The 26,070-nt window shown below is 42.6% G+C and overlaps 2 protein-coding genes across 8 annotated transcripts in view; one reads left to right on the top strand and one right to left on the bottom strand.

The window, feature by feature from the left end:
- Window positions 1-14,483, bottom strand: part of c2cd5 (C2 calcium dependent domain containing 5) — a 32,246-nt gene extending 17,763 nt beyond the window's left edge. For all 7 annotated transcript variants that reach the window (XM_084060651.1, XM_084060652.1, XM_084060653.1 and 4 more), the window contains exons 1-10: window positions 14,174-14,483; window positions 13,258-13,366; window positions 13,034-13,120; window positions 12,683-12,854; window positions 12,162-12,257; window positions 11,800-11,955; window positions 8,880-9,129; window positions 6,899-7,056; window positions 4,959-5,047; window positions 1,440-1,548 (exon numbers count right to left, since the gene is read on the bottom strand). In XM_084060651.1, the coding sequence (XP_083916777.1) occupies window positions 1,440-1,548; window positions 4,959-5,047; window positions 6,899-7,056; window positions 8,880-9,129; window positions 11,800-11,955; window positions 12,162-12,257; window positions 12,683-12,854; window positions 13,034-13,120; window positions 13,258-13,347 (1,207 nt within the window). In that variant the 5' untranslated portion in view covers window positions 13,348-13,366; window positions 14,174-14,483. The remainder of the gene's footprint in view (window positions 1-1,439; window positions 1,549-4,958; window positions 5,048-6,898; window positions 7,057-8,879; window positions 9,130-11,799; window positions 11,956-12,161; window positions 12,258-12,682; window positions 12,855-13,033; window positions 13,121-13,257; window positions 13,367-14,173) is intronic.
- A 3,683-nt stretch (window positions 14,484-18,166) lies between these two features.
- Window positions 18,167-21,542, top strand: tnni1c (troponin I, skeletal, slow c). The gene is made up of 6 exons (XM_084059804.1): window positions 18,167-18,209; window positions 19,041-19,082; window positions 19,608-19,739; window positions 20,005-20,094; window positions 20,838-21,014; window positions 21,141-21,542. Exons 1-6 carry the CDS (start codon window positions 18,186-18,188, stop codon window positions 21,240-21,242), a joined length of 567 nt encoding a protein of 188 aa, XP_083915930.1. The 5' UTR covers window positions 18,167-18,185; the 3' UTR covers window positions 21,243-21,542.
- Window positions 21,543-26,070: the final 4,528 nt, after the last annotated feature.

Genomic DNA, 26,070 nt, shown 5'->3' with positions numbered 1-26,070 from the left:
TGGTCAGTGTTGGTCACTGAGCTAACTCCTAATTCTTGCTTCTAACAAGCGCTTAACGTCACTTTGATCAAAATGTCCTGCTGAAGTCTTGAATAAAAGCCTGCCCTGAATAATACACACACAGTTAGATTTTAAGACAGGAATGATGAACCCTGCTGTACAAAACAGGGTAGTTGTAGCCTAGCCACTAAAAAACATTTCCACCTCACATGTAAAGCCAGTAATCTAGTGGTAATTTTCATTTTTGTGTAAAAGGCGCCGATTTCGAATGCCAGTACATTTTGCACCACCAACCTCCCTACCATGCCTCAATACCACAAATTTGAATGAAAAGCATCCGTTTACCAGTAGCGTAGCAAGAAGACAGACGTTACAGTAGTTATATGAACAAACTGTTGTTCGAACAAAATGCTTCATAAAACTTCATAAAAACAATGTTGGCGTAAGAGATTTGCTGGGGAAAAAAAAAAAAGTATATGCATGGAGTTCTTGTGTGCATACCACATAGTGGAGAGAGAATGGGAGAGAGCGAGAAAGTGTGTGTGTGTGTGTGTGTGTGTGCGCGTGCGTGCGTGCGTGCGTGCGTGCATCCAACCGGAGCAAAATTGTTGATAGAATGATTCATAAGAACAATGTTGTCATAACTACCAGTCTGTAAGATATTTTTTAATTGCATGGAGTATCCAACTAAGATCCCGGTGTTATACAAGTACACTCTGTACGTTGTTTGCGTAGAGAGAGAGACAGAGAGGGGAAACTGGAGCAGAGAGTTATATTAGCCAGTCTGCGAGCCTGCAGATGGATGTTATTGTTTATGTTCATCCAAAATACATATTTTATCATCCCCAAATCCCTAGTTGTGCGAGCATTACATATTATTATACTCGTTACATATATTCATCTAATGTGGGAACAGTGACATGTTGATACTTAAACATAAAGGAGGGCAATGTGGGAATGGCTCTCCACTGCCTATACTGGCAATTTATGGATTTTTTAAATCCAGCAATGTTATGGTATTCCAGTGGAAAAGGCACTTAGAACTCATCACAGCACCACCTGCAGCCAATGACACAACAGCAGAAGCAGCAGCGAATCAGAGCCATGCACTGCTACCACGCCTCACCTCCAGAAGGCAGCACCAAAGTACGCAATATTTTACATAAAAAACAGCTACCACACAATGGCACATACAGTTGACGAGTGACGACATAAAAGCTAGTCGGTCACATGCGGTGGAAGCTGCCCATGTCTACTTCCAAACTATACTGGCCAAAGATGATACGTTTTCTCCTAGTGCAGTGCTAACTGTTTTTGTCAGACAGATCCTTTATGTGCTACATTAAATGTGGAACTATGAGCAACTTTCACCTGTTCCAGACCTCCTTGGGAAATGGACCCGCCCACCTAGTGAGGCTGCGCTGTTTGTGTTGACTCACCAGGGTTGTGTATGCGGTCCAGCAGTTTGACTGAGCGAGCGCTGACCACTCCCCCGACATGAACCAGGAAGCCAGGTGGAAAAGCTGTCAAGGTGAAGAAGGGGAATTCCTGTAGACAGAAATGTCCAACACCACACATTGTAAGAGGTCATAATCAATATCTGTGCATAGCAGACATCTACTCTGTCTCCCTGACTAAATATGCACCAGCGATTAAGAATATGAAAGGGGTTTCTTCAGAGAAGCTCATCAACGTTCGTGGCATATTTCATGACAATCAACATTACATGGTCCAACACATCTGTTCTCATGTTGTTTTCTATTAGTGTTGAATAGCTATTTTGAATGTCATAAGTATGTGCCAATTTACTACTGTAGTTCACCAGCCAAAGTTCTGGTTGGTCTAACTGGTTTTGGAAACAGACAGAACAAAGCTTTTTTGGTATGTGACATCTTTTATCAGTTTTGGAGGTGTGGAAAATTCAGATGTTCCTTAAGGCTCAAAGGTGATGTGATCTGTAGTAGGCTTCTGCCAATTTCATTTGTCTATTTGAATAACAGACGATTCCAAAGCATGTATTCACTAGAACACCACTGTCTTAGTCTATAAGTACATGTCAAATACAATATCCAAATTAAGTCATTTTGACTTGTCAAAATGCAAAAAGTCAGTGATGCTGTCTGTTTAAAAGTAGAACATGGTGGAGTTACTAAATTATCACTAAATGAGGAAAAAGGTCCACATGCATCAAGGGTTGAGTGGAATGGCACTGTACATTCCCATGCAACCAAGACTACTCCACTTGCTCCATTGCAGCCTAAGTTTATAAAATGGAAAAAGTCTAACCTGGAACTAAAGAAACAAGAGCATTCAACAGAGATCTGAAGGGTTTGGACTTCAACTGAATTCATTGTATACTATAAAATATGGGATATATTGATTTCTTGCTCAGGCGATAAATCCAATCCTTCTATATCTGACGCCAGCAGGTTTTGAATGTGAAAAAGGAGTACAAGTCACACATCCACAGGGTCCTGGTCCTGGCTGAGTACCAGAATTCATGCTAATAGGGCAACTGGTCTAACATCTCCAGTCAAGAGATGTGCAAGACAAGTCCATGCATTCACACAGAAAACAAGGAGAGTTGGGAGTACATAAACCATATCCAGGGGCCTCATTCATAAAATGGTCTTAAGATCAATTAACTACATGGGTGGCTTGGACGTTACTTTTATTTCCCATCTCGTTTTGTTAGATTTGTGTGCTGATGCGATGTCCCCTGCCATACTTGTACCTGTCCAAGTACTCTCCACTCTGGGATTCCTTCCTACAGCAACATTGCATTGAGTTCATTGAGTGAACTCAGTGACAATGGCACATCTTAAAGTGACCATATGCAACAAAAGAAAATATCTTGAAGTGCCTGTGCCACAGTCCTATTTTCTACGAAATCATGATCACTGGGACCTTATGACCACCCACTTCATACATATTTCATATCAGCTGCTACTTGCACAAGAGACTGGGGTACAATTATGTATTTTGTATTCATTAATTCATTGAGCACACACCTTATGTATAGTATTTGATATTGTCCTTTTGTTATTTGACATTTTCCTTTTTTCCCCTATTCTCTGTGATTATCACCTACACTTTACGCGTGTAAACTTGTGATGTAACAATGCACCTAAGTTGAAGTTGATTTGTAGACTCACCAAAGCATTAAGCCTGATTTATACACGTTTTTTATACATTTATACAAGTAAAGTAAGTAATTCTTGCCGAGCCATGTGGCCCATAGTGTAACACATAGTGTTCACGTTGTATGTCGAAGTATAAATTCAGAATATGGTGCTCATCATACATGTGGCCATGCATGCTCAACTTGCTCATCAACTGTTCAGGAGCGAGCAATAGAAATCCTTTTAAACACTTATGTTAATAAAGATGGCTCCACAACAACAATGCTGACATGAGCTACAACAAATAGCGTTTTGCATGCATTGATTACGCAGACTATCAAGACGTTCCTCATTCTCTTCATTTACTGGTTGTTGAGGCACATTCACATCAGGCGAAACACGACAATAAGTTCTTTTGAATGATGTCATTTTATATTAATAATAATGTGATGGGAGGTATATGGCCTTGGTTGCGTCACAAGTCCAGTCTGTTTCTGTTTGCCCGTTTAACAGAGAAGCTCGCAGCATACATAACGCAAACAAAAATACACAGGGAAGAGATCTTTGCACATTTTATCCACACCGGTTGTAATGTTAACTTTATATACGAATAATGTCAACTCCATAGACCCATTCAAAACCGAAAAGTAAAGAAATCGTGGCACTGCCTCTTTAAGTATTTTGCATGAATCAGGCATAAGTGTATCATGGGGAATCATCTTAACATCAAGTTTAAGCATAAATCCATTTTTATGAATGAGGCCCGAGATGTGTTTCTATGCACTCCAAGTTAAAAACATCTAGGACTGCAAAGAACCAGAGAGGTGTCTGAGGAATAACTGGTTTGTGTTTTTCAGCCATGCAAGTGTATGGATGTATAGTATGATGAACTGCCTGGATCAAGCAGGTTGAGAGAAGGTAGAACTACAGTAGTCCTCCATTCTCTCCAGAGTTACCATTTGTGCCAGGAAGCCTATAGCTACTCTGTTTGTTAGACTTGGGGAGAAAAGACAATGGTGAAATGATGAGCGTGCTGGTAAGCATTGTTGACAGGGAGGCACCCAAATCAGAGTTACATTATGTCTGGTCAAGTAGAGGTAGGCATTCAACAAAAGCATACACAACACACACACTTACACCCCTCCCAAGCTGAGGGGACCAACTTCTAACTCCCAACCACCCCAATTAAAAGTTTTGTGGATCTTTTGGAGTGAGGTGGGCGCTAAGCAACCAGGAAGCAAAGGTTACGTGTTGCCATGTTGCTCGACCCCCACGCCCATCTTGGATCTACAAAACACCCGGGGAAGGAGGGAGGGCTGAGGAGTTGACCGTGACTGTGTGTGGCTGTCAGCTGGTGAAGATGTAAGGGGGAGACGTGGCAAGAGAGAGAGAATCAGAGAATTTCACAGCAGTGTGTGTCTGCCGAGACATACCCCAGTGTTTAATAACAAACCAGAGGAGGACGCTCCCTGAGTAGCACGAGTGATTGAGAGGACAGAAAAATAGGGATTATTCGCTCTTAGAGATGCACACACATGCGCCCACGCACAGTCGCACACTCTCTGTCCATGTAAGCATTTCAAACCTGTTAGTGAGTTTGCAGTTGAGCACAGAATGGTTACGTTATTTTGTCTTAAGTAGTTGTGCTTGATTCTGTGGATAACTGTGTATCATATCATGATAATCCAATTTATGATTAAGGAAATGTCATGGTGGGAATCATCACTCCCTGTGTGTGTGTGTGTGTGTGTGTGTGTGTGTGTGTGTGTGTGTGTGTGTGTGTGTGTGTGTGTGTGTGTGTGTGTGTGTGTGTGTGTGTGTGTGTGTCAGTCATACCCTCTGCTCCAGAGCCGTCTGCGTCTGTTGTCTGAGGAGCGTCTTCAGAGGCCCAGCCTCCTTCCCAGCACTGCCCCCACTTCCCATTCCTGATCACACAAGAGAGCCACTTCAATCACCTCACACACAAAGCACAGCTGACTATGACACACAGCCTACAGGAAGTCTTTTATATATGCATGCGTGTAAAGGTCGTTGATGTTAGTGTTCCTATACTTGTGCCAATATCTTTGTCTACGGACTAGTCTAACCTTTCCTGCATTCTTCTACACTGCCTAAAGACATAGTATAAATATGCCTAAGATCTGGCCGTGCCTAACAAAATGCATCCAACCACATCATGCTGGGAGTAGAGATGTGTCAGTAGGATTTCAGGTCAGTTGTTTGTAGTATAGATTCACGTCAGGGGCAGGGCGACAGGGCAGTTGGATCGTGTTAGAGTCGCTAATCATAGAGGGGACACCAGTAAAGTGCAAAAGGTTGCAAATCCTCATTATTAATCCTCTTTTTCAGCCACCCTCCTCGTTAGAGGTATTGATTATTGCACTGCAACAAGGGACTCTTTTAAAAATGCCAGTTGGTAGTGATGGGCTTGACGCACACAGCGGTCCTACTGTACCGGAGGATGCCAGCTGCAGGTCCTCACTGAAGGACACGCTCTTTCTCAGCAAAGAGACTGATGGAAGGTTGAGCAAAGGAGAGAAAAGGAAATGAGAGGAGAGTACAAAAGGGAGAGGAATTGTGAGGTGGGGATAGGAAAAAAAAGAAAGAAGTCAAAGTACAGAGAGGATAGAAGATGAGAAAGGACACAGGAGATAATAAGCAGAGGAAATTATAGAATAGAATGGAAAGGAGAGATGAAAAGCAAGAGCGAAGGAAGAAACGGAGAAAGGGGAAAACAGAGTCACAAGTTCACAAGGAAGAAAAACATTACGGAAGCAGAACAAAAGAGGGGGAGTCAGGGCTGCTGGATGCCTTCTGGAAATGATGGTGGTAGATAAAAGGTGTGTGTGTGTGTGTGTGTGTGTGTGTGTGTGTGTGTGTGTGTGTGTGTGTGTGTGTGTGTGTGTGTGTGTGTGTGTGTGTGTGTGTGTGTGTGTGTGTGTGTGTGTGTGTGTGTGGGGGTCCTTAAATCAGTAGGCACTGTATTGGCATTTGAGGCTGAACTGGGTTAATGTGTTGTTGACATGTTGTCCTTGGGGACAGAGTTTGAGCAAGCGCACCTTTCTCCAATCATTAACCTTAAGTGATGCTAATGATGAAGTGACAGATTGACAATGGGCCCTCTTGGGACACAGTGCTTCTAAAAGGGGCCAACTGAGGTGTGGGGGGAATAAACCATTACAGACCCAGTGTGTCTTCTTACTACAGCGACTGTACACAATTTGCTAGTTTTGGGGGTATACTGTTTCCAGGTAATACAATAAGAATATCACATAATTATTTGCGTTGCCTGATAGCAGTAGAAGCATTTCTTCTGATTCACTGCCACTCCGGTTGTGTTTAATGTTTTTGCTTCCCTCTCTGCCAATTAAAAAATGTAAGCATTTTAGCCTAGACTGGGGGTTGCAAGAGCATGTCTCTTGCACGACTCACTGATATGACATGTACGCGTCCCACCAGCGTGCAGGTTAAACGAGAACGGCCCTAGCAACTAGAGCGTAGTAATACACGAGCGTTTGTATGCAATGGTGTTGGGCCAAACAAAAGCCAATGTAGCTCTGATGAAGACACATGAGGCCGCTGACGAAATGGGGGGCTGGAGCACATACGCACCACATGAAAAACAAACAAAAATACTTCAAAGGGTGAAAGATAAAAACAACTGATGAAACTCGAAATCATAGGTTTGACAACCACAACCAGGGAGCACCACAGTGAGATTTGGTAACAAGGTGTGTGGTTGGAAGGGATGATGGATGTGGGGGTGGGCATCTTACCCGTCTTGGGCGTCAGACTGAGGTCAGTGTCTGATGAGGAGGACTGGCGGCTGCATGGCTTGGAGGGAGAGAAGGGGGGAGGGGAGGAGGAGGTGGGGAGGGCTCTGAAAGGGGTGGGGGGGCCAGAGGACGAGGGTAGGTCCTCACTGAACACCGGCCTGCCAGGGAGAACACACACATATATACATATACACATGCACACGTCAGTCACCAGCACCTCGCCCTCTGGGTGTGTGTGTGTGAGGTATGTAGTTTTAGGGTGTGTGTGACTTGTTTGCCGTATCCGACATGTGTTTGAGGTGCTACGGTTGGCTGGGCTGCAGAACAAAAAGGCAACTGTATGAAGTAAAAACATAAAGACAAAAATGTACTGAACACAGAAACACAAACACAGACATAACCAAGGTAACAAATCAAAACACGAGACCAAAAAGCATTGTGGCAAAAACACAAAGAAAGCACAAGAAACGGGGCACAACTTCCGGAAGGGGTGGGTCAGTGAACACAAGAGGAGGATGAACAGAAGCATGTGTCCCAGTAGGGTGAAGCCAGGCCAGGCCACTGTGGCCATATGGATATCACAGGCCCTTCTTTAGGGCAAAAGCCCCCTCTCCTGTCCTTCAAGCAACCACCGGAAAATGCAGCTCTACCACGGGGGGTCTGAGTTAAGTGTCTAATTTACACACAGTACAGGAGAACCCGCTGAAATAGTAGAGGCTGGGGCATGTGGGGCTTGTATCATCACTCTGGGAGTAATGGGTAGGTTGGGGGGTGGGGGGGGTGGGTTGTGGGTCCATGCCTTTTTAATAACTCACACTTGCGCTAAGTCCGGACAAGAGCCCATTTCTCTTCTGTGTCACAAAACGTTTCTACGAGATCTCTGTGTTTCTACTGCACGCCTGTGTCTGTCAATACCCAGTGTCAATATTTTAGACTGCTCTCCTGGTTCCTCTGACTACATCCTTCGCTGGCTAAACCGTTACCCTTCCCTGTCTCTGCATACCAGTGAAGATGAGAGTGGGAACAGAGACAGAGAAGTTCTGGGACAGCCTCTGGGCGCTGCAGGCTGAGTGCACAGGGCTGTTGTGGGTAGAGCGACATCCGTGGGCCAGGGGGGACCTGGGCCAATCAGCACGCCGAGGGGAGGAGAGAGAGTACCAAATTGGGACACGGGTAGCAAGAAACGAACCAATCCAAACGCAGCAGAGCCGGAGAGGAAGAGAGAAACACACACACAGACACACATCACAACACAACACACCGCACTTTGCAACAAAGTAGAAAAGAAGACGAAAAGATACAGCATGTCCATTTACATAACTGCCTCGGCTGTTAGTTGAATCAAAGCCATTCATAACAAGAAACTCATGCACAGCAGCTCTCGGCTGAAGAACTCCTGTCTCTGACTCATGCACGCCATCTCAAACACGTTGATGCACAATCATTCGAACTAAGCTCTGCAGAGGCGCACATGCCCTGGGCACCTCTAGTTTGACCTACGTTAGCTGGGCTAAGTTCACAAAAACTAACCTGTATCGAATAATCACACTCACAACCCAGAGTGACTAGAAAGAGTTTGACAGACGGAAGAAAGCTCAAAGGCAAAAGACAACTAAAATATTAACTAAAGCGCACAGTGTTTTAACATGCAGAGCAGAGAGCCATGCAAGAGCAATCAGAGAGAGAGAGGCAGACAGGGACGGGGAGGCTCGGAGGTGGGGAGGGCTATGTCTGTGTGTGTACATGTGTGTGTCTCAGGATACAGACGTGTGTGCTGTTAGTTGCGTAATGTAACACGGTGGACATGCAGATCCATCGCAGATATCAAAGATACTGAGACACACACACAGGACTTACTGCAAGGAATAGATACACATACATATATATACAGTATACACACACACATTCTCATACATCAATGCTACTCAAACACACATAAGATGCAATGGCCCATGCCTTGGTGTTGCTGGATCATACTCACTCCTTGCCGTCCTTAGAGGGAGAATTACAGGCGTTGGATGCGGGTGCTGTGTTAGGATGCATGTGTGTGTTGCTGTTGGGGGCGCTGTTGGGGGCAGTCCCCGAGCTGAGTTTGTCCAGTGTGCAGGCGGTACCTATGGCCCGGACCACTATGCCAGACTCTCCCTCCAGGTCGAAGCACTGCAGGTAGCCCACCACTGCGTTTCCGCCCATCTCTAGCACCTTCACACCGATCTTCCTCTGCAGCTCCCCTATGATGCAATGTTGCAGTCAAAGTGGACAAAATGCCTTATAAATGGTTCACACCTTAACTCTTTAACTGCCAGAGTATTTACACATCTACCCCCCTTCCCTGCCAGAGAATAACATTGCAAAAATAGGTAAACTGTGAATTTTGTCTCAGTTTATTTTTTAACATTGAAGTGAATGGAGCAGAAAATCTTCGCATCGCGTTATCTCCTGCTTCCTTTGTGATTAAAACAAACAAAAAATTGAGAAAAAAATAATAATAATAATAATAATAATTTTTAATTTTTTCAAAAATCTCGTCAATCTCGTCGACGGCTGGCTGAGCCATGCGGAGAAAAACGAGAAATCTCGTCAATGGCAGGTAAAGAGTTAATGACAAAACATGACAGCTTTTCAATCTTCTTAATATTGTCTTGTTTTCTCAAAACATCCATAAGTCTGGGCTGAGGGTCTGTACTACCCTGCCAGCCCTTCAACTGTCCCCGTGCAGTTAGCCCTCATTGGCTGGGAACGCTACCCCAACAGCTGGCTGTTATCCAACTAGCCACAGCTCAGGCAGCGATAGTAACGCGCTACATACAAGGAGTACTCTTGTAAGCTACAGGCTGTAGCTCCTCCAACAATGTTCCTCACTACATTGAACTGCCATGGTGTGGATTATTCTGTCGTGTGACTCGTGTCTATCATTCCATCTCTGGTCCACAAGTGTGCGGCCACCAGCTAACGACTCCAGGCCACTGTCGTGGAATTCTGGATCAATCAGCAATCGATGAGGCACATAGCCAGGAGTCGAGACAATATTCTAGGTGGTGATGATTATGCTTTATGTACATGATATCATGGTCAGAAGTACATTAACACTCATGTCAGTGGTACGGTAGTTCTGCCTCAAGCACAGGGCAGACATCATAGTTATACTGTAGCTGCTTCAAGGACAAACTGAACCAAAACAAGATAGGCTGTACCAAAACAATAGCTATTGTGCCTAGTGGGGACATCTAGGCTCTTAGTACAAACTGTCAAATATCATAATGTATTGTAGAAGCATTATGTATTGTAGAAGCATTATAAGTGATGGTAAAATATAAAGGTTAGATATAAGCAGGTAAAGCAGCCATATAATGTCTTCCTCACCACCATCCATCCCGGACGGCATGTCCCTGAAAAATACTTCGCTTCACAACTTCTCAATCTCAACAATAACATTATTATTCCACCTTGCATCACAAACATGGAATGTTGACTGTCAACCCAGATACATCCACCGAATGTCTCAAATATGCAATAACCTTAACTTCCTCTGTCTAGCGGAAACCTGTCATAAACCTTTGGAATACTTTTCACTAGACCACAGACCACACTTATTAATAAAATCGGCCAACGTGAATGCTGGACGGAAATGCTGCATCATTACGGACCGTTCTCCATGGCGCACGCTCTCTCCCTCCACTCTCTATATATTTATTATTATTTGGATAATATGGATTATTATTTTTTTCTGCTTTTATTTGATAGTATAGAGTAGACTCACAGGAAATGGGGAGAGAGAGATAGGGAGTAACATGCAGCAAAGGTCGTCGGGATCGGCATTAGCAGTCTCGGTGCCCGGACTGCTACGCCAGCCGTCCGGGCCCTCCACTCTCTACAACGAGACCCCTCTGCTGTAGCCAATCTAGCCATACAAAGTTTTGTTAGCCCAATGTCATAACTGGATGAAATGCAAGACAGAGCCGACTGCTCACCACCTACAAGACACTCAACTCAACAACCTGGCTCCCCCTCGTTCTCTGACCTCCTCCACCCTCTTGTCCCTTACCACTCCCTCAGGTATACTGACACCAACCTCCAGGGCAGTGAGTCTCCAGGACCATCCTTCAAAACCCACCTCTTCAAAATTGCTTTCCCCTTTGTTCTACTGGTTTATTGTTGTTGTTTTTTTTACAGGTTTTACTCTTAGACAACTTGTTTTATTGTGTTTTTTTTTCTTCTCTCTCCTCAATGTAAAGCGAATTTGATTACTTAGAAAAGTGCTATATAAATCTGATATATTATTATTATAATTACATAATTCCAATGTCTACCTCCATTTTAAAAAGGTAGTGCAGGTGATATTTTTTAGGTTAGAACAAAACATGTTTTGTTAAAGCTCTATATTCAGATAGTAATCAATACTATATAGAGCATTTGTTCAATAACATATCTCTCCAGTTTTTTAATAAACCGAAAATACATTTTCTGGTGGGTTGCCAATTTCAATAAAACAGGAAATAGTACCGATTTAGCAGCTTAAATTTTCTAGTAGCCTCGTTCCCAGCCTTTTCTCATCTCCAAGGAAAGGCCTGGTCACGATCTAATGCAGAGTGTCTCCTGATTGGATAAAATTGGTATCCTGAGTTCCTGACCTGAAAATGCATTTTCTGTTAAGAGCTGAAGAGACAGGGAGAGCCCCGTTACTGAGCAAACACTCTATAGCAATGATTGCCATCAGAATATAGAGCAACACTTGTTTTAACAAAAGAAATATCACTTACTGCACCTTTAAGGTCTTGTTTTATTGAAGCCAGTCTTTTGAATAACATGTTACAGAGATGCTCAGAACCAATGCACTGCAGTACTGAATGTCACAGAGATCAGACCCTGCCTTTTCTGTGTTATTTGCTGAGAGGTCCTACCAGACATGAGAGAGATGAGTCTCTGGCGGGCCTCGTTGGAAGCACGGGGCGTTCGGATGCGGTCGATCCACTGGTACTCTGGATCCTCATTCACCACCAGCTCCTCCACAAACCCATGGACCAGCGCTACCCGGTAGCAGCGCGGAACACATGTAGCTAATATAAAACAGTGACACAAATGCCATGAACATCAAATCACATTTGCCTTGTGGCTATATAGTTAAGTGTTAATTTGCCACTCTGTTTAAATGCACAATGCCCTGTCAATGTGCTTAGTGCACATGTGACATTACAGCTCATGATTATTTTACAAACACTGTCGTAGTAGTTACAGTATGTACGGAAAGGAGTGTCTGACTCACTGCAAAAGAACTTGACCCCACAGGAGGACTGGCGGAAACGGTTCAAGTCATTGAAAAGGTCCACTTTCACCAGTACGTTGATCTCCCCTCGGATACCTGGCAGCAAATGAGACAGGAAGCCGCGTTCATAATCAGTAACCGACAGATGATGGTGATGGCTATAGATCAGTGGTTCTCAACCTTTTCAGGCCGTGACCCCCCAAAATAATCATATTTGGAACGTAGGAGTTGAGGTATTACATTTAGTTTGACTCGGTTCCACAGATAAATATTGTGAAAATAGCGTGTAGATTTTCACAATGTTTTCCTCGATCTTATATTGACAATTTGGCCAATGTTTGACCAGTTTTCATAGTATAGTTTATTACTAATTACTTTTGATGCAGTAATAGCCTTTTCTCTTTTCTTCCTTTCTTTTTTAGGTATCAAAAAGGGTCTTATAAGTCCAAAATCAGGTCCCGACCCACAGGTTGAGAACCACTGCTATAGATAACAGCGGTCAGATTGGTTGGTTCTTGTACCGTGGATGGTGTCATAGATGGGGAACCAGCCTGAGATGACTGAGGCAGCCTCACTGCACAACAGCGGGTCAATGTCGATGTACACCTTCCCTATGGCATCGTTGGCGCTGTAGGTGTCATGGTCCAACACAGTGATCTGCAACGGTTCATCCTGCAGGTCTTCATCGTCAACCTAGGGAAGGCAGCGCAGGGGGAGCGGTGAATATAAGAATGTGAGACAAGTGCAGGGAGGGAGTGCTATAGCACGTTATTCACTCACAGTGTGATCTGATATAGTAATAAAGCAACAAGCTTCAATCATGTTATATCACAAGCACCTCGTAGGCAGAGCACTGCTCAAGACAAGTTTACCTCAAATTTAAACCACTCGGAGTTCCACTGTGGGTTGAGGGACTTGGGATAAACGTCTGTTTTAAACGTTACGTTTCCAAACTTGACCTGGAAGATACAATTCAAGTGTTTAAGATCTCACTACAATCATTAATAGCAACAGAAGACTGCATGCTGTGAATGTGGTTTCATTGAAACAACAAAGCAACCATTTCTTCTAGTAATACACATTTTATTAACCTCACCTCTACAAAGGCATCAGTGAGGTCACTGGCTCTGTCCATTACAGGCAAGTGGCGCCCTGCCACAATTTTCGCCTTCAACTTTCCTGGCATGATTCAATTTTAAGTTGATCTGTAAAAACACATAATGCATCAGTATGTTATATGACAGCATGACAAGTATTGCAGCTGGTTAGCCAGAGACTAACATCAACAGCCAGGGGCACTTGGTTATAGGTTACAATATATGCTGTTGACAGAATGGAGGGCTGTGGTCAAATCAGGACGTTCATTAGACACAGAGAGAGAGAGAGAGAGCCACTTCACCCCATCTGAACAACTAGCTTGATTGATTGATTGATTGATTGAATACGTTATTTAACAGTTTGCAAATAGTACAGTGGTACGATTATACAATGGTGCTAAAAGGATAACACAAAAAGATAACACAAAAAGGCCTGGGGGCTTATTTCCACTGTGGTCCTGTGTATTCAATTCATAGAGACATTTAAAGACAATAATATACAATAATATACCAGACATCATCAACACTAGTAGCAATAAAACATATGTGTACAGTAAACAGTTGTGGGTGGTGGGTGGGGGTGGGGCTCATTTCTGGTCTTAAGGTTAGCATTAGGTGAGCAACTGAAATAGCTAATCGGCTCTAGGAAGTAAGTGGACAGTTAACGTCAGCTTGTAAACATGACAGAGGCTGTCAGTCAGAGTTTAGTGGAGAGGCTAATGTTAGCAACACATGGCTCTGCTAGCAGGAAAAGCTCATTACACTGCATTGCAGTCAGTGTCCGACTGTGTGTCTCATACCCTGAACGGCCATGTTTTCATATTTCTCAAATGAGGCTAATAGTTAACTGGTCTTGGCACAACAACTTGCTCAATAAGTAACTGCTGCTGCATCCACTTCCATCCTTATCCTTACCGCTGCTGTTAAAAGTCACAAGTCATCCGTCAGGGAGCTTCTTTCAGTCGGACATGGCTGACAGCACGGCCGTCTGTCCTCCCAGTCTCTCCCCATAACACAAGACGGGAATGTGCCCCAAAATTAGACAATTAAATAAATAATACAGCCTGTTATTATGTACAGCCAATGCCTGCTACCTTTAAAGTACTGTTACGGCTGCGCTGCACAGCTAACATACATTACAAACTGACCAGCTAATTTATGACACGTTTAGGTACTGGGTTGATGGCACATCATACAGACACAGTCCAACGGCTAGTTGTTAGCTTAGTAATGGCTCGTGATGCAAGTCAGTTTAGATCCCATAGTCCGAATTCGTTGCGGGCGACGTAATTGGCTATAGTTGGGTTGTCAAGTAGCCGTGGTTTCCTGTCATGGCAATCAGTTGGCCAATCACAGCGCGGAAATCCCTCCAAGCGATGGGATCTCGACTCTACCGCTCCCGATGAATGGACCCCCCCCTCTCTCCCGGTGTGGATGGGTCGGGCATGCGCATCGTCACCTGGACATAGGGGTTTGATTTGATTGATTGATTGATTGATTCATTGAATACTTTATTAACGGTTTGCAAAAAAAGCACAGAAAGTAGGCTACAGTTCAATACAAAAGCATGCTAAAAGGATTAAATCCAAGAAAGGGAGATGTCATATGAATGTATAGGCCTACTGTGAGTGAGATGAAATAAAGGCACATAGGCCTATGAACAAAGACCATATGGAAAATATGCAGTATTTGCAGACAATGCTGCAAGGTATGGTGTGAGAAAGACATTTCTCCTCAAATATAACCCCTGCTGAGCCCTCTTCTGCCAGGTGGATTTGTGTGAATTAAAATGACTGAGCCCAGAGATTGTCACCTGCTCCTTTGTCCCAGGGGAGAAAGTGAGATGATAGGCTGGTATTTTGGGGAGTGCATACCTATGAACACAAATATTCATAGCCTCCCTGGAACTGACATCAATCAAGGTTATAGGCTCCGCTTTTGAGTGGCCATGTGTAACAATTTTCCATTCTGTCTGAAGGTTAAAACATTAACACTATTGTGTTGTAATTTCCCATCGAGGCCTTTTACCTTCTTCAAATGCTACAGAGTATTGCCTAAATTAAGTAATGACCCCATCCCAGTTCTAGTCTTTCTGATACTCTGGAATTTGTAAACACTTGTATAGAAGGACAAGAGGGGGGGTTGAGGGGGGGAGGGGTTGTTGATCCTAAAATGAATGGTTACAGATTAATGAAAGAAGATCAGTTGCATCCTGTCTCGAGCCGAGTGCAACTCTGTGGAAAAAAAAACTACAGTTTTGTTTATGAAAGCCAGCCTACTAAAAGTGTCATCGCTCTCTGAGAAATACAGCAGGTCAAAGGAGGTTCACACCTTCAAAGTTCATAGTAAATTTTCTTTCAACTTGGCAAAATAGAGTCAATACTCTTTGGGTCCAATCAATGCAAAACTAAGAAATCCCCTGGGTTCAGAGTGAGAGTATTTTGAAATTACAGCCAAGGAAGATGCTGGAGAGAGTATGGTACTAAACGTTCTCAATCAAAAGGTCAAACAAAAAGTGCAATTTGTAGCTTTTATAAATAATAATAATACTAGTTCAGATTTATGTAGTGCTTTTCTAAGTATCCAAAGTCGCTTTGCATAAAAGAAAAGGAACCAACTTTATTAAGAAAAAGTAGTAGTAAAAAAAAAGAGAAAAGTGCTAGATTAAAAATGATGAAAGGCTAAGCATGGGTTGGGGGGGGTACATTTTAACTCGGCCTCAGCTGGGAAAGGCTATCCTGAAGAGGTGGGTTTTGAGTGTGGTTTTGAAGGAAGGGAGGGAGGGGGCGTCCACGTCTTTAGGTTGGGGACTGCATTCCAGAGGAAGGTGGCCCTGTCCCCCCAGGTATGGTACTTGGCCTAAGAGACCTCCAGGAGGTTGGCTTCACTGGACCTGAGGGAACGGGAGGGGACGTAATGTTCGAGAAGATCAGAGAGGTAGGGGTAGCAGATTATTGAGTGCCTTGAAAGTGGTACACAGGATTTTGTAGTGAATTCTTTGTTTAACTGGAAGCCAGTCTAGGTCATGGAGGACAGGTGTAATATGGTCTCTGGAGCGGGCACTGGTGAGCAGGCGTGCAGCTGAGTTTTGAACGTATTGGAGTTTATTGAGCACTTTGGATGTGGTGCAGTTGAGGATACTGTTACAGTAGTCAAGCCGGGATGTGATAAAGGCGTGAATGAGTGTTTCGGCAGCTGAGAATATCATTGAGGGCCGGAGGCAGGCAATATTCTTAAGGCGAAAAGGGGCAGTTTTGGTGACTTTACACACACATTTGAAACAATGGAAATAAGCTCTCAAGCTTTTTTGTGTTTCATCCTTTTACAGATATGTACAAATATATGATGTGAAAAGAGCCTATGAGTTGCTATATAATAATGGAATTGTTCGGTTACCTGAATGGGAGATGGCCTGACCTATATATACCTAAGGGTCAGACTGGTCATCCTGTCACCACTAGAAAGGCTATGATATTTCATACACACGTTCAATGCAAATGAATAAACATATTATACACATCCCCATGCAAATATATAAATATGTTTGAGTAAAATAGCCAGGATACAGGTAGCAAAAAATTGTCTTTGGAACTCTTGACCATGTCATTCAGTAATAATATCTCAGTAGTTATAGGCTATTTAGGCTTTATTATGTATAGGCTAGTAGTTATAGGCTATAATTAAATTAAACAACAATCAAACACCAAGCTTAAGGGATCTTCTCCTTTAAGCTTTGTGTTTGTTATAACTTTTCTTGTGGATTTGGCATAAAATGATTGCAAAACAAGTAAGACCTCACCTAAACCCTGTGCATTGACTGGCAGAGGCCTGGAAAGACAGCACTGCAGCAGCTCCTGTTTAACAATGGCAGCACTTGAGCATTGTGTGGAAGACAGACATAGCTCCAGAAAGGTTACTCAATAAATAGCACAATGACATCTGCTATGGGACACCCCAAAATCTCTCTCTCTCTCTCTCTCTCTCTCTCTCTCTCTCTCTCTCTCTCTCTCTCTCTCTCTCTCTCTCTCTCTCTCTCTCTCTCTCTCTCTCTCTCTCTCTCTCCCTCTCTCCCTCTCTCCTTGTCTCTCTCTCACACACGCACACACACACGCACGCACGCACGCACGCACGCACACACACACACACACACACACACACACACACACACACACACACACACACACACACACACACACACACACACACACACACATGCTAAGAAGTTAGCTCAGTAGACAAATGTTTTTTATTCATAGATTGAAACCTATTTCGTTCTGTGGCCTTAGTTAATGGGATATTCTTGTCAGTATTAATCTGAACCTTCACTGCAATAGCAGAATATCATGTGACCAGCATCATTTATGATGACTGGTGGTGTCAGATGAGCCATATAAAAACCCACGGCAGTTAAAAAGTCTACAGCAGTAAAAAGGTCATCTGAAGCTCAACTCAGGTCAGATACTGTATTATATTTGTTATCATCATTCAATGCATCAATTTAACGATTACTGCAGCACTATGGGTTAATGTATTGCCTGCCAGCAAATTTCATTGCTCTTTTGTTTGTTTATATGCTTGTTTTTTGTTTCCTACAGTAGTTAACAGATAATTCTCTCAAAGGTTCAACAATGGCAGAGTAAGTATTATGTTTTAGTATTTACAATTTCACACATTGATTTAATTGTTTTGATTTTGATCTCTAAAGATGATTTATTTTCCTTTGCGCTTTCCTCTTTCTTTTTCCTCTAATTTCTCTTCATGGTCCTACAGTGATGATGTGAGTTTTAACATGCATGTCTTGAGTTCTTCTTAATATTATCTAGTAGACAGACTGAAAGGTGCCTGAAAATACAAACCTAGATGTGTTTTATAGCTTACATTTCCTCTCTCTTTATTCCTCCCTGCTCAGGATCAGCCAATTAAGGCCATGCACCCCAAGTCAGAACCCAAGGTAGTGTAATCGCTCTTAATTCATTTTCATTCTAATGTTATAACTGGCAGTGTTTTCCTTTCATTGGGTTCATATGGATTTTGTTGGCTGTCCCACTTCACTGATCACAGCCGCTGTATTGTCTACAATTGTGATTTGAAGTGTTATAGCCCTTATACTGAAAATATATAAACGCTGGAGATTAAATCTGTTTGGAGAAGCGTTAGGTATGGTCATTTATTTCTTTAGAATTCTGCTAGGATCCAAACAAACAAAATACAATGATAAATACAGCTTATTACGAGATTGGAAAGGAAAATCTGTCTTCTTGACTTGCTCATTGAATATTAAATCAGCATCAAACAATGCTGATAAATGTAACCAGATAAATAAATAAAAACTTTTGTTTACAATAAGATGATATTGTATTTAATGTTTTGAGAGACACAGACATCATATCTGTAAAGTTAACTTTGAGAGTTTCTACGTTGTTGAGTTCACAAAGTTTTATCGGTCAATATAACTTTCACATTATATTATTTTCACATGTAAGTGAGATATCGTATATAATTGAATTATGTGGCCAAATGCGAGCATTTAAGTTGATCGTTCCCTACTCACGATAAAACCATGTGCTTTGCTATTTTCAAATTCCTAATATGTCAGTTACTTACAAAAAGATGGCAAAGACAACCACTGCCAATAACAGCCAGCAGTTCCATAATATTTATTAAAAATATTTCAAACCAAGTGTAAACTATTATATTAAAACAAATTGTATTCTATGTTCAAATGGCAACAGCTGTAAACAGTGTGGTTTTGGTTTAATCTCATTCTTCTGTACCATTTTAGGCTAAATCCAAGATTTCATCCTCCCGCAAGGTCTCACTGAAGGTAAAGACACAGTAACGTTTAAAGTAGGCTGTAACTGTTTATGACTTTTGTTTAAAGTCTGCAGGTACAAACTAAAGTAGCCTGTAACGGTTCATGAGTCATGACTTCATGACTCATGAACCGGTTCAACGGTTCATGAGTCATGAAAGTAGCCTGTAAATGTTTATGACATTTTCACGGTTTGACATGGTGACAATAGTGAGGGCACTGTCAACACAACACTTATTTATATACTTGGATGGAATGGACAAGTATATTTGGTACACATGACAGGGTGTGATAAGGCCACGCATTTAGTGCAATAGGGATGCAAGGCAAGATAATACAACAGACAAAGACTATGTCCAGTCAATCTGTACATATTGGGGGAGAAACAAGTAGCACCAAAGGCAAAGTTATACTTCGACAACAAAGTATCAGTTAGCCTTAAATTAATGGAAAAGGAATCCACCAAGACATACATTTGTATCAAATTGAATTATTCTGTGGCCTACAGTATCTCCATGTCTCCTTTGCATTCCCCAGATCCTCATGCTCACCCGCGCAATGGAGCAGCTGGAGGAAGAGAAGGCGACGAGAGACGACAACAAAGTTCGTTACCTGGGAGAAAAGCTTCCACCTCTGCAGCTGTCTGGGCTGAAAGTTGATGAGCTGCAAGTGAGCGACACAAACAAAAAACAAACCACATACTATACTGAGAGGAAGTGAAGCTGAGGAAGTGAGAGCCCCACACAAGTTGATGTACAAGCAAGCAAAGAGATAAAACCTCATATAACCTCATAGAGTATGCAGCCAAATAGTTCCCTCTCACGGTTAAGTTTCATTGTACAGTGTGTATGTCAATCACAGACATTTACCAACATTGTGGATTGTTCATGCATTATAAGGGCTCCTGTTGCTGTGGTTTGTGTTTCTCTCCTAGAAACTGTGTAAGCAGTTCCATGCCCAGATTGACGCGGTGGATGAGGATCGCTATGACTGTGAGGCCAAAGTTGTGAAGAACAACAAAGATGTATGCCTATAATATAATACCCCCATCCCACAACGTTCCATTAAAACATTTTTGTCACATATAAATACATCTGGTCAGTCTAAACTAAAATGTATGTTAGTGAAATCTCAAGCTTAATCACAGATGAAGATATTTTTCACTTACTGCACTTACAGTATATACTGTATATTCATGAAAGAGCACTGATCCACTTTCTCCTATTTATTTGCACATTCTATACAACATTCTTCACTCTACACCTCTTTTGGTTTATATTCAGTCAGATATTTATATTTTATTATACTGTATATTTATATAAACATATCCTGAAGAACACCTGAAGAAGGCCGTGGGGGGCGCTACACGTGGGTTGTATCCCCATCACAGTTTTTAATCCACTTCAGTTGCAATGATAAAGTAGCCATCAGAATAAAGGCTTTTTAACTTTTTCAAGAGTGCCTTGGTTCTTTTTCCCTTTGTTGTACGTTTTGAGTCCCCTACCAAAGAGCACTTCGGAGCACTCCAGACCCTTTCTTTTTTCTATAAACATATCCTTGTCGGACCTGTGCTTGTTTTAAACTCATTGTGCATATTATTCTGGATTAATTTTTCAAAAATGTTCTGTACATAATCCTTTTTGTCTATTCTATGTTTATGTTGAGCTTATTTGTGGACTATTGGCGTATCCCTCAGCACCAAAATGACCAATTTCCTATTTCCACAGTGAAGTTTGAAATATTGTATGTTATCTTATCCATTTATAGATCCGTGATTTGAAGCTGAAAATACAGGACCTCGGAGGGAAGTTCAAGAAGCCTGCCCTGAGGAAGGTGAGGGTGTCTGCAGATGAGATGATGAGAGCTCTGCTGGGCTCCAAACACAAGGGCGTCATGGACCTCAAAGCTAATCTCAAGTCTGTCAAGAAGGAGGACAAGAATGAGGTACTGTATGCCCACATGAGTAGACACACAGCTAGCTAAGTAGTTAAACAACATGAAAAGGTCAACTCTACCAGATGCGGCAATATGTTTTTTGTTCAATTTAATGTGGGTTTTTCTGGTGTTCAGGAGGCGACCCTGGAGGTGACTGACTGGCGTAAGAATGTGGAGGCGATGTCCGGCATGGAGGGCAGGAAGAAGATGTTTGATCATGATGCCGGTGCACAATAGACACATTTCTTTTAGGGTAATGAGACACCCTCACAGAGTCTGTCAACATGAACAGAGGGAGTCAGGATGACAAAGGAAGAATCAATAAGTAGAAGAGAACACGTTGTTTGCCTTGGCGGGGAATTAGAGATGGAATATGAGTCGGCCAGCCAGTCAAAGGAACTTAATTCAGGATGTTTAGCAGAAGTCACTGTTAGAATGTGTCCATGTTTGTTCAGTCAACTTGTTGCTGCATACTGCAGCTGATCTCTCTTTCACAAGAGAATGCTTGTCTTTTGAGTTTTTTTTATATGAATATTTAGGTGCTATCATGTATAGAAATGCAATAAAATGTGTAAGTATTGATTCCACTCCATTCATTCTTTTCTCACACAGTGACTGTATGTTGGATCAACAACCTTTTTCCCCAGATACCAGTGAGTGAACGTTGAGTGAGTTGCAAGTTGCATTTCACATTTCCATTGGTGAGATACATGTAGATAATCAACATAATGTAATTATGGTAACAGTTACAGTATATTATATAGTACATTTTCAGCATATCTACTCAAAAGGGTGAGAATACATACGGTACACTGCAAATAACAGCCAGCAGTTATTTGGAGCAATCAACAATTGGCAAAAAATGTACACGGACCTTCAAATATACAACAAGACAATATCATGTACGGTGGGTTATTTATGTACAGTGTTTCAATGCCTTTGTCACCATAGCCTTAGAGGTATTACTGTAAGAGCCAGGATATGTTTGGCCTTTATTATTCAATGGAACAAATTCCACTCCAAGAATAAACAGTGAGCACCCACCAGTCACCCAATGCATCCACGCACGCACGCACGCACGCACGCACGCACGCACGCACGCACGCACGCACGCACGCACGCACGCACGCACGCACGCACACACTGGTTATTGTCCTTGAACTTACATCAATTGCCACACGCTCACACACGCACATGCACACAGAGAAAGACACAGACACACACTGGTTACTGAACTTGGATGGACATCAATGACCAATTGGAGAAGGTTGAGTCAGGATAGCATGTGTCCCTGAAGGCACTTGATCAAGCCTAAACTTATACCGTATGGAGCACCATGAATAGTATTTAAGTGAATGGGAATTCACTTAAATACTACCAATGTTCCAGTGGTTGTCTTGCTTGCTTGTAATTACTGTTGTAGGCTAGATCACCACACCTTCACATGTATACTACATACCATAAAGCACAAAGAGGATTATAGTCATCATGATGACTGTGTTTGATTTGTGTGTTTATTAGGGAGAAATAACATTTTATTTTAGTATGTAAATCTTGGTATGTTTTGAGAATGTTTGAAGATAAGAAATGACACTATTGACTAAGTTTTATGAAACTGCAAAAGCAGAAATATTGTGGTTCAAATGTAGTTTTCCTCATTCTTCCTATGACTATGAAACGGTTGTATTATTATTTAGTCATTTGCTTTGTATACTGGTAGGGGATAGATAACACCTTGCCTTATCATGTCCCTTTACAGATAACATGTTGAATGCTGTTGGACTGCAGATGGTTAAGAACAGCAGTATTACAACATTGCATTCACACAATATTAGGTACTGCAGGTAAAGCAGGAAACCCCTCGATATGGGGCTCCTTACCCACATTGGTTTGTAAACGGTGGGCGTGGCCTAAGGTGTATAGAAGCAGTTAATTGTGAAGGAAGCATACTGTACTTATTTGACAAAAACATATATACATACATACAGTACATACAAATATGCTGTACCTGTTCATGTAAAACTAAGATGAACGTGGACCGGTGCATTCTCATTCAGGGCAGTGGAGGTAATGTTAACAGTGGTGTAACATATACAGGTAGTGGAGAGGTAGTGAAGTCAATGATTATACAAAAATCTATTTATTGCTTCCTTTATGGGTTACCAGTAGAAGTCACAAAACTGCTCTCATGTGTCTTTGCTTCGCCATCTGTGATTTATGCTCTGTGAACACGGTTTCCATGTTTTGGTGATACAAAGAGAAACAAGCACAACATCCTACAGTGAGGCTACAGTTTATCGATCAGCATGGGAGGCTGCACTGCCACTTCTTTCTTCACTGCTCTCTTGCTGCTGCTTGTAGATTTAAGATCAGAGGGGATGGAAAGAAATCTGGAGATGTCGTGTGGTGCCATCGGAAAGACCAGTGCTGACCTTTCCCACTGCAACCTCACTAGAGTTCCCGGAAACCTGCCGATAGAAACATGCTCCCTGGATCTCTCCTTCAACAACATCACCTCCTTAGACAGAGGAGACCTGCACAACCTGCGTAACCTCCACTTCCTCAGCCTCAGCAACAACCATCTGAACTCCATCCAAGCCCAGACCTTTCAGGATAATCCCAGGCTCCAGATACTCAACCTGTCCTCCAATGCGCTGAATGTTCTGCCTGATCTGGGTGGTCTGCCTTCCCTGAGCATCTTGGACCTATCAGAAAATTACTATGCCTCTTACAGCCTTGGAACCAGCTATAGCAGCCTTCACAGGCTGTCCTCTCTGTCTCTCGGAAGTCCGATCGTCGTGTCTATAAAGAAAAAAGACTTCTCTTCTGTGAGATCATCTCCCCTGGAGATGCTGTATCTGGGTTCTGGAGCTGAGATGGAAGAGTATCAAGCTGGTTCCTTATCTCAGCTGACTTCACTACGAGAGCTGACCTTGAACATGTCTTTCTGTAAAAAAAACACAGTACTGCAAGACATCCTACGAGATCTACATGGCAGCAATGTGGTTAATTTAACCATAGTGAATCCAAACCTCGGCAACCTTTCAGATGTAGATCCATTTGAGGAGCTGAAATACATGAGATACCTGAGGAAATTTACTATTACTAATTCCTATTTGAGAAGCTCATTATTTTCAAAGCTTATTCCTGACATTTTAAATTCTTCAATTGATTCATTGTTCTTTAAAAAAATACATTACTTAGAGGACAGCACTGTTGTGATCAAAGACATTCCAGGATTCAACAAGACTCCAAACATAAGGGCCATAATAATGGAAGGTTTCTATGCCCAAACTGAAAGTTTGCCAAAACTTTTTGTCAATGCAAGTTTCTTCTCTTCCCTGTCTCATTTCAAGTGGTCTGACAGTCGCATGCGATACTGTATTGTCTGCATTGTGATCTCCCACCTTCCCTCCCTCCAGGAATTGGATCTCTCTAATCAAAACCTGCAGAGCCTGGGACACATGTTTTCACACAACATTTTCCCAGCTCTCAGAAAACTAATTCTGAGAAAGAACAGCTTTGATAATTTGCATGTTATTGCCGAATACACCCATCAGATGAAGTGTTTAGAGTGTCTAGACCTCAGTGCCAACAGAATCAAACTGCTGGAGGAACCCTCTTGGCCCTCGAGTATCACACACATTTCTCTGAGTGAGAATCAATTATACAAAGATGTGTTTCATCACCTCTCTCCAAACTTCCTTAAACTCAACCTGTCAATGAATAGAATTGACAGTCTCAGCCAAAATACACTTGGGTCTCTGAAGCATCTGAAAGCCCTCTTTCTGAGCTTCAACAAAATCACCCTTTTGCCTCTCAACCTCAATTTAAACCTGGAAGAACTGCACTTGGATAACAACAGCATAAACTCTCTCTACAAAAAATCCTTCGCAGGACTGCCCAAACTGAAGAAACTCAAAGCCGGAAATAACCCTTTCACTTGTGACTGTAAGCTGTACTGGTTCCTGAGCAGTTTCAATAAGTCACTGTTATTGGACTGGCCTTCTGACTACACGTGTGCTTCTCCAGCCAGTTTGTATGGAACACCGCTGGTAGACTTTCACCCAGGCAGATTGTCCTGTGATCCCATGATGCAGGTGGCTGTGTTTCTGCCCATGGTTGTGTGTGTATGCGCTGCTCTGCTATTGCTATTCCACACTGTGGGTGGAGCTTGGTACCTGCGTATGCTGTGGATGTGGTTGAATGTTAAGCGCCGGGGTCAGAACGAGACAGAGCGCCTCCTCCAAGCCAACTTACAATACCATGCCTTCATCTCCTACAGTCAGAAGGACAGCTACTGGGTGGAGTCCCAACTTATACCCCACCTGGAGAGAGCGCACTTCAGCCTCTGCGTCCACGAGCGTGACTTTGTCCCCGGCCACTGGATCATTGACAACATCATCAACTGTGTGGAGGGAAGCTACAAGACAATCTTTGTGCTGTCTCAGAACTTTGTGCAAAGTGAATGGTGCAACTACGAGCTGTTCTTTTCTCAGCACCGGGCGCTAGGCGAGCGACTAGACTCTATGGTGTTTGTGCTGCTGGAGCCCATCCCTGTTAACTCCCTGCCCAAGAGGTTTCTGCGTCTGCAGAGGCTCCTGAGGCAGCAGACCTACCTGGAGTGGCCAGCAGAGGAGCAGAAGCGCAGGCTGTTCTGGACCAGCCTCAAGGCCATGCTGCGGCCTGCAGACAGCAATATGATGCTGAGGAGAGTGGCCCAGGACTTGGCCAGCCTCAGTCAACATCAGACTGGAGCTGATCAATAACTTGTGATTCAAACCGTGAACGTGTTGTTTCAGTGCCGTGCCAGTAACTGTCTTGATTGTTTGTCAACTGCAGTAATCCTCCTCCCATGACCTTCTGTCTCTAATGTATATCTAATTGTTTTGTAAAATTAAATATTAAATCTATTAAAACAGAATGACAATCACTTTTGAATGACTCACTTCAGATGTTCAATAAATATAGAAGACATCATTATAAACTATAGGTAAAATAGCTATGTAATAATCACTCTATAAATGTGTAAAACAAAAAGAGGATTTTTTTTCACAATAACTAT

The sequence above is a fragment of the Gymnoscopelus microlampas genome (genome assembly GCF_963454915.1).
Source record: "Gymnoscopelus microlampas genome assembly, chromosome: 6".
Taxonomy (NCBI): Eukaryota; Metazoa; Chordata; class Actinopteri; order Myctophiformes; family Myctophidae; genus Gymnoscopelus; species Gymnoscopelus microlampas.
Note: the sequence above shows the minus strand (reverse complement) of the source record. Positions and strands in the feature narration are given on the sequence as shown.